Source organism: Sinocyclocheilus rhinocerous, unplaced genomic scaffold, assembly GCF_001515625.1.
Source record: "Sinocyclocheilus rhinocerous isolate Xijiao unplaced genomic scaffold, SAMN03320098_v1.1 scaffold2755, whole genome shotgun sequence".
In the NCBI taxonomy this organism is placed as follows: domain Eukaryota; kingdom Metazoa; phylum Chordata; class Actinopteri; order Cypriniformes; family Cyprinidae; genus Sinocyclocheilus; species Sinocyclocheilus rhinocerous.
Window position 1 is genome coordinate 14794 of NW_015636044.1, and position 8170 is coordinate 22963.

The 8170-nt window shown below is 37.1% G+C and overlaps 1 protein-coding gene across 2 annotated transcripts in view; it reads left to right on the top strand.

Annotated features, from left to right (window-relative positions):
• The first annotated feature begins 7004 nt into the window (after nt 1–7004).
• Nucleotides 7005–8170, top strand: part of LOC107747629 (synapse-associated protein 1) — a 10168-nt gene continuing 9002 nt past the window's right edge. For both annotated transcript variants that reach the window (XM_016562226.1, XM_016562227.1), the window contains exon 1: nt 7005–7323. In XM_016562226.1, coding sequence (XP_016417712.1) covers nt 7203–7323 — 121 coding nt within the window. In that variant the 5' untranslated portion in view covers nt 7005–7202. The remainder of the gene's footprint in view (nt 7324–8170) is intronic.

The following is an 8170-nucleotide window of genomic DNA, read 5'->3' on the forward strand; positions in this document are numbered from 1 at the left end:
TATACATTTATAATTTATAAATTGTTTATAATTTATATAATTATAAATAAGTATAATTATAAATTAATTTCTCAGTCATTCATAATTATGAATAAAGTCACATTGTTAGATTAGTAACATTCCAGTGTCTATTTCTATTGAAATCCATTGCAAGTCATGTCAAGCACTATTTATGTGAGTTGCTTTCTATGTAGTATTTTCAGAATGAGATTCCTTTTCAGAACGTTTTGGAGTTTACTGGGTTTTGGGACAGTGGCCACTTTTACTAACTTTTACGATTGGCCTGGTTGATATGATCTGTATGCATGCGTGTATGTCGAGGGTGGATGCACTATAGACATACTACACACACACACACACTTTAAACTGAGAGAGAAGGCCTGACTGTAGGTCTAATGTCTGTATAGTTAGGATCTTAGTTGACCACAAGAGAGCCGAAGCGCAGGAACCGGCCCCAAAAATAAACCAGAATGCTGCTCGACATTATTTATTATTCATAACAAGGCTATCCGGCTGCTTCGACCTCACATTACCTGGATCTCCAGTGGATTTAGTTCAAGACAAGGCCTTACTTTACCCTGACATCAAAATCCATGTTATACGGACCCGTTTTGTTGTAGTCCATCACTAAAGTGCTGTTTTTTGAAAGCAGGTGTCGTTTTTTTGTCACGTCTTCAAACGTTGGGCCTTGTTCATGAAACATGAGCAGAATTGTCCATCAACCGTTTTACATGTAAATTGCGACAACTTTACATACTCAAATGGTTCGTAAAACCATGTTTTTGGAAGGGTCTATGTAAATCGTTGTACTAATGCACCAATTTGCACGCATGTCCAAAAATTTGCTTCAACTCAACACAGGGAATTTGTGTAAATCATTGTCGCACAAACGAACGATTATAAACACGTCCCACCGATTTTCCCCGCATTCCAGAAGTTTTTGCGCTGCTCTCTTGTGGTCATGAGCTATAAATACCACTCGTATTGTTTCTGTACATAGGTCTAATGAAAAGATAGGCTAATAAGTTAATCAGCTGGAAAGAAGCTTGGGAGAAATATGCTAATCTGATATTTTCATATGTTTTGGTGTCTATTTCTCTCTCGGATGACATAATAAGCTTTTAAGAGACCGTATCTATGCCTGATGCTTTTAGGTGCGAATTCTGCATCGGATTTTATTGTTTATAAACGATTATCATGGCTTAGTTTTGTACAGATTCTGAGACATCAAACAGGTTATATTTTTATTTCTGCAAATTGACGAGACATCTCAACCAGACTGCTGCTGAGCTGCATTAGCTGTTTCCGCGTTTGCAAACTCAACTCAAAACTGGTGCTTTAGTTTCGTTTTTGCTACAACCGCTGCCTCAAACCAGCCAATCTGACACATACACATACACACACACACACACGCAACGAAGCTTTAACATTACCGCGGGTGAAACGGGAAGAGGGGCTCATCCAGACGTTGGCTGCTAACGGAAAAAAAAACGACAACGCCCCGTTTTTCTCAGCTTGAGGGATCTTGGAGAGTTGGATGAACGCCGTCCTCCAATGGCGAAACCGTCTTGCGGACGATAAACTGGATTGCAGATACATGTATATACCAGTTACGATAAGCTTCGGTTGGATTATACTAGTTTTGCTAGCACTAAAGAACACTGGATGATCAGCCGTTGAGTGTTTTCGCAACTACGAACGCCCCTTTTCACCCTCAGATCTAGGATCGCTTGCATCCGATCAATAAGGGAAAATAAACCGACAACCTCTTTGTCCCGCTCTGGATTTTCGTCACCTCAACCAAGCTGCAAGAGAAAGGGCCTCCAACTGCGAGAGTCCCGCCAGTTTTTGGTTTTCTTCATTGGGTGTCAACGGATGGACGTTATGAATGGAAAAACAGGGGTTTCTGCCGTTTCGGTGTCCGTTGATCAGTATTTTCACGAGGGGGAAGTTGCCGTAGATGCATACACTGCAAAAAAATGTTTCTTCGTTTGTATTTTTGTCTTGTTTTGTAGTATAAATATCTAAAAATTCTTCAGTCAGGGTGCATTTACTTGACAAGTAAAATGGCTTAAAGGGGTCCTATTATGCTTTTTCACTTTTTCAACTTGAGTTAGTCTGTAATGTTGCTGTTTGAGCATAAAAAAGATCTGCAAAGTTACAAAGCTCAAAGTCCAATTCAAAAGGAGATCTTTTATTTAACATAAATCACTTTTTAAAACTACAATGAATGACTCGTTTGGACTACAACACATATTTTCCGGGATTTGTGATATCAGAAATACAGATGAATGGGATGAGACCTGGTTGAGCTGCACTAGAGAAGGCAACGAGTGTTATCACTATGTCGGAGACACGCTAGCTTTCCCAAGGCAGACGAACTTAGAGTGGTTACAATCATCTGGGTTTAAATCGCGCTCAAATTGATTTGATTTTGACGTAATAGTTACACTGAAGCTCGCAGCCGGCGGCTATGGTAAGAGGCGTGACATTTCCAGACCAGGCGCTGAGTGGAGCCAATCACAACACACACTGGCCCAGCTAACCAATCACAACACACACTGGCCCAGCTAACCAATCACAACACACACTGGCCCAGCTAACCAATCACACCACACCCTGGCCCAGTTAAGGCGGACCTTCATTTGATACAGGAACTATTTGAGCCGTTCATGCTGTTGTAATAATGTAAAATATGTGAAAAATAATGTTTTTTGAAAAACCTAGTATGAGAGCCTGTTCTAGTACACCCCCAAAACAAAATCAAGACTTTGTAAAAGAGCATAATAGGAGCCCTTTAAGATATGTCTTGTTTTCTGAAAATATTATCCAAATTTTGTTAGTTTTTGCTTAAAACAAGTAAAAATATCTGCAAATATGGTAAGAAAAATAATCTTAATTCAAAGGCTTAACAAGATTGTTTTTCTCACCGCATTGGCAGATAGCTTTACTTGTTTTAAGCAAAAACTAACAAAATTTGGATGATATTTTCAGAAAACAAGACATCTTAAGCCATTTTACTTGTCAAGTAAATGCATCCTGATTCAAGAATTTTTAGATGTTTATACTAGAAAACAAGACGAAAATACTAAGGAAGAAAATATTTTTTGCAGTGTAGGAGCACATCTGGACTGTCTATGCACTTTGGATCAGTTATTGTTAATCTTTGCATCCACAGGGATCATAAAGAGGTCGTTCTTTGTTGGATGTGCTTGGCTGAACTGAAGGCAACAGACCAATCTAGCGCTTCAGTAGTTTGCGAAGCTCTAGGTTGGTTTTGCGCCACACAGCTAGGCTTAAGAAACCCATCGCTCGTGCTGCGCTTGTCGATTTTTGGAAGCCGCATGGGTTTCTTGAGTCGAGCTGAAGGATCTGATTGCTGATTGTTTAAGGACAACACAAACCAATAGGTGCCGTTGTTAACCAAAATGAACTACCTCTCTCATTCATTCATTCACACATGTAATCATCACACCATTTCAGTGTTTGTTTTTGTTTTTAAGAAACACTAAATCCTCTACTTGTTTATTCCTCTCCGACTCAAATGCTGGACTGTTTACCTCAAAACGTCTCCATAAGCCTGCAGCTTAAACGGTGCTTTACTGCCCGACCGGTGGCCAAAAGCCCATTTCTTGATGTGCTACGTTATCTCTGTTATGCTAACAACATGGCGGTTGTGTGCACAGAAAGTTGGCGCACCTCCCCAAGACGCATGTTGAGCGTTTCCAATTGAGAAACGCTTACATCTTGGCGCGTTTGTCGCGGGGAGTAGCCTGACCGCTAGTATCCGTCAGTATTCACTCGTTCTCATGCAGAATGTCAAAGCATTGACAACCAAGCTAGCTAATCCCAAAGTATCCTCAATAAGCTAGTGTAAAGTATTGTCTGTTTTACAGCGCTATCATGAACACTGTCGTTTAGCATCGGAAAACTGTGTACCTCTGCATGATCGGGCATCGCAGGTGTTTGCTTTGCATGTGTATTGAAGTTTGCATCTTTATTGGTAACGGCTCACAACTCTGCCTCTGGCGCCCTCTAGCTGCTCTCTTCGGTCTTTTCTTGCATATCTGACTTCCCTCACATTATTATTATTATTATTATTATTATTATTATTATTACTATTAATGACGACAACAATAATAATAGTGATAATAATAATAATAATAGTTTTATTGTTAATAAAAAATAGTAAAAAATAGTACTATAATAATTATTATTACAAATACTTTTATTATTGAAAATAATATTATTTATAATAGTAAAATATTATTTAATAGCGCTGCTATTATTGTGTTGTTGTTATTATTTTAAACAACAACAATAATAATAATAGTATTATTATTTTAAATAATAATAATAATATTATTATTATTATTTTAAATAATTAATGCTGGCATTATTTTTTATTAATAAATGCTTGTATTATTGTTCACAATAGTAATTATAATAATAGTAATAATTAATGCTACTTTTATTATTATAATTAATTTTTAACAAGAATAAAAGCATTTATTTTTTTAATAATAACCATCATTGCTATTCATTATTTAATAATAATTAATGATCTGATATTATTATTATTATTTATTCCATTCAGTTGCATTTTGTCTAGATGTTTTTGAACATATTCCTGCCAAGCATTGCTCCCAATTTTGATTTAAACGAGGCTAGTTTTATCTTGGGCCATCCACACTCCTCTCTATTGTCTCCCTCAACATCAGCACATCTAAAGCTCACCTTTTATCTGCTAAACCCTCACAGTCATTCTGCCATTTCTCCATCCGTTTTTCCCTGAACTACACACACAAGCATACAGATTCGCCACCAGCATTTACTTTACAGACAGAAATACTTTCTTCAGCGTAGAAGTCGTCTAATGTTGATTTTTTGAGTGGCGGATTACTGCTCAGTGTTTGGACACTATCTGAAGCGGATTCTCCACGCTAGCTCAGCTAAAGACCTCTGTGTGCCTACACCCCAAAGCCTTATTTTGGGAGCGTGTCAGGGTTCGGGCGTTAGTTTCAATGCGGTTTGTGAAGTTCATTGGCGGGAGCGGGGGTCACAGTCGGAGTGCCTACACCCCGAAGCCTTATTTTGGGAGCGTGTCAGGGTTCGGGCGTTAGTTTCAATGCGGTTTGTGAAGTTCATTGGCGAGAGCGAGGCTCACAGTCGGACTGAACGCATGTTGAATCAGCACGTGTCTGTTCGGAAATTACATATGAATCTCAGGCCAGAAACACTTCACTGAAGTATGGATTCTTGAGAACAAAATGTAGGGTGGGAATTGAATTTGTCCATTGGGAATCGATTGGATCGTTGTCGTGTGCAAAGAAAGGGGAAGCTATTTTAAATCAAGATTACGAGGGCATATGCGTTTTTAAAAAATAAAGACGTGACCCTGGAGCTTTTCTACCAAGCAAATATCATCATTTAGGATCCTCAGTGCACTCGAACGCTGTTTCAGAGGAGTGCAAAGTTTATTTTATTGCACTTTATCTACTTGCGTCTGTAAATGTCAATTACAGTCCATATTTCTAAACGCTTTTTTCTTCAGCAGCACGGAGCATTTTTATTCATATCTATATTTTGAAGGCTTTTACTCAAGTGTATGTTCATATTTAATTTGCCTGATTTTATATAGTGTTTTATTCCCAGAAACATGGTAAAAAACTTTTTTTCCCCTGTATTTCTATAGTGAAGTGTAAATCAGAAATACTCAAGCTTTTGAATGAATGGATGGGATTTTAATATAAAAGCAGGATATGCCTTATATGTCACCCTTATGCATATATGATAATATTTTGTAATTATCAGTATTTTCAAATTAATTGTCATAAATCAACATCTCAGGAAAATGTTATGGGGTTTCAAATCAAAATATGGCTTTCTGTTACGAAACAGATCAATGAGATAGTGTATAGATGCATTGTATATAATGGGAAAACCATCTTATGGTCATTTTAAAACTTTTATAAGTTGAGAATCATCTTTATACAAAGTTTGGTATAAAAAGCATAAAAATGTATTGTTTTTGCCTATTTATGTCTATTCATGTCATTTTATTTTTTAATTAAGTTCTGGTGTCCTCTACAGAGGACATAGCACAACATATGAATAAAATATAATTTTTCAAAATTATTTTTCCATTTTTTCCCCTATATACTCTAAACAATGTAACGACATGAAAACATACTAAATTCACAAAACTTTGTTTTCTGGGTCCCGGGAGGATATGCAAACTACAATTTATATATATAATAATACATCAAATATGAAAAACATGTATTTTAAAGTAAATAAAATGACCACTGTCATTAATATAATTAATATAATAATAATTATGAAATGCTGCAGCTCTTGTGGAAGCTAAAAAGTTTTTGTTTACATAATATGTGTGTGTGTGTACTGTGTATATTTATTATGTATATATAAATACACACATGCATGTATATATTTAAGAAAAATATGTTACGTTTATATATTAAATATATTTATATATGATATAAATTATATGAATATAAATATATACATGTAAATAGTTTCAAAATATATACTGTATGTGTGTGTCTTTATATATACATAATAAATATACACAGCGCACACACATATGTAAACAAAAACTTGTATTTGGGATGCGATTAATCGCGATTAATCGTTACAGAAAAGCAAACACTTCACCAATCACTGTGTCAGTTAAAGTCAGTGTGAGTACGTGGCCATGGAAATGTAATACCTTGCAACACAAAAGAGTATTTTCTGTAAGACACACCGGAGGGAATGGCGTTGAAAAATTCGCACAGAAACGTTTCGAAGCTTTGAATCATTTGAACCGATTGCTTCGCAAAATGATTCAGTGTTTCGAAGCGGCGACGCCTGCTGGTCAGAACGGTGTAAGTGCAACGAAAACTCCGCCAAACATGCATTAAAACAGCTTTTGCAAACACTTGGAAATATTTAATGGAACGTGTACATATTAAAAGCAATCAACAAATCATCTAACGCCAATCAGATGCGAAGTGTTAGTGTGCCGTTCCTCCCGCGCTGCAGGGGGCGCTGCGGAGCGCTGCTGTGTGTTTGACAGCGGAAGCGCTCTGCTGATGCTGCTGTTGTTGTTTGTTGATGTGGCTCATTGCGGATGCGAATCATGGAGTAAAGTTCTCCTGATTAAAACCATCAGAGATCGTTAAATTCACGGGCAGACCATGTTTAAGGGCTGGAGCTCATGGATGGGCGCAGAGTCCGAGGATGAAGAGAAAACGGACAAACAGGAGAAAAACATCAACACAGAGACCGAAGAAACACAGCAGGCCACAGGACTCAGCGGTGACACAGATACACTGCATATCATCATATAATCACTAGATGTGACCCTGGAGCACAAAACCAGTCATAAGAGAGGGAATGCTGAATAAACAAGCTTTCCATTGATGTATGGTTTGTTAGGATAGGACAATATTTGGCTGAGATACAGCAAAAAAAAAAAAAAAAAAAAAATTTGAGAAAAATCGCCTTTAAAGTTGTCCAAATGAAGTTCAAAAATTAAGTTTTGATATATTTACGTTAGGAAACTTAAAAAATATCTTCATGGAACATGATCTTTACTTAATATCCTAATGATATGTTGTGTTATTCTATGACTCATAGAATGTATTGTTGGCTATTGCTACAAATACACCTGAAAGCTACTTATGACTGCTTTTGTGCTCCAGGGTCACAAATATATGAGCTGATAATATCATACACCTGGGTAAAGCTACGGTAGGTTTTGTGAAGGTTATGATAACTACATGATGTGATTGACAGATAGGCATACATTGCTTTAACATGGTTTAGGACACATATCATTAGAGTGGCATGTATTTACATGATATATGAATCTACTTATAGTACATTGAAAAGTGTGTGTGTTTGTTTGAGAGTGTGTGTGTGTGTTTGTTTGAGAGTGTGTGTGTGTTTGTGTGTGAATGAGTGTGTGTGAGAGAGTGTGTGTTTGTGTCTGTGTGTTTGTGAGGGTTTGTGTGTGTGTGTGTGTATGTTTGTGTGTGTTTGTGTGCGAGTGTGTGTGTGTGAGTGTTTGTTTGTTTGTGTTTGTGAGTGTGTGTGAGTATTTGTATGTGTTTGTGTGAGTGTGTGTTTGTGTGAGAGTGTGTGTGTGAGAGAGTGAGTGTGT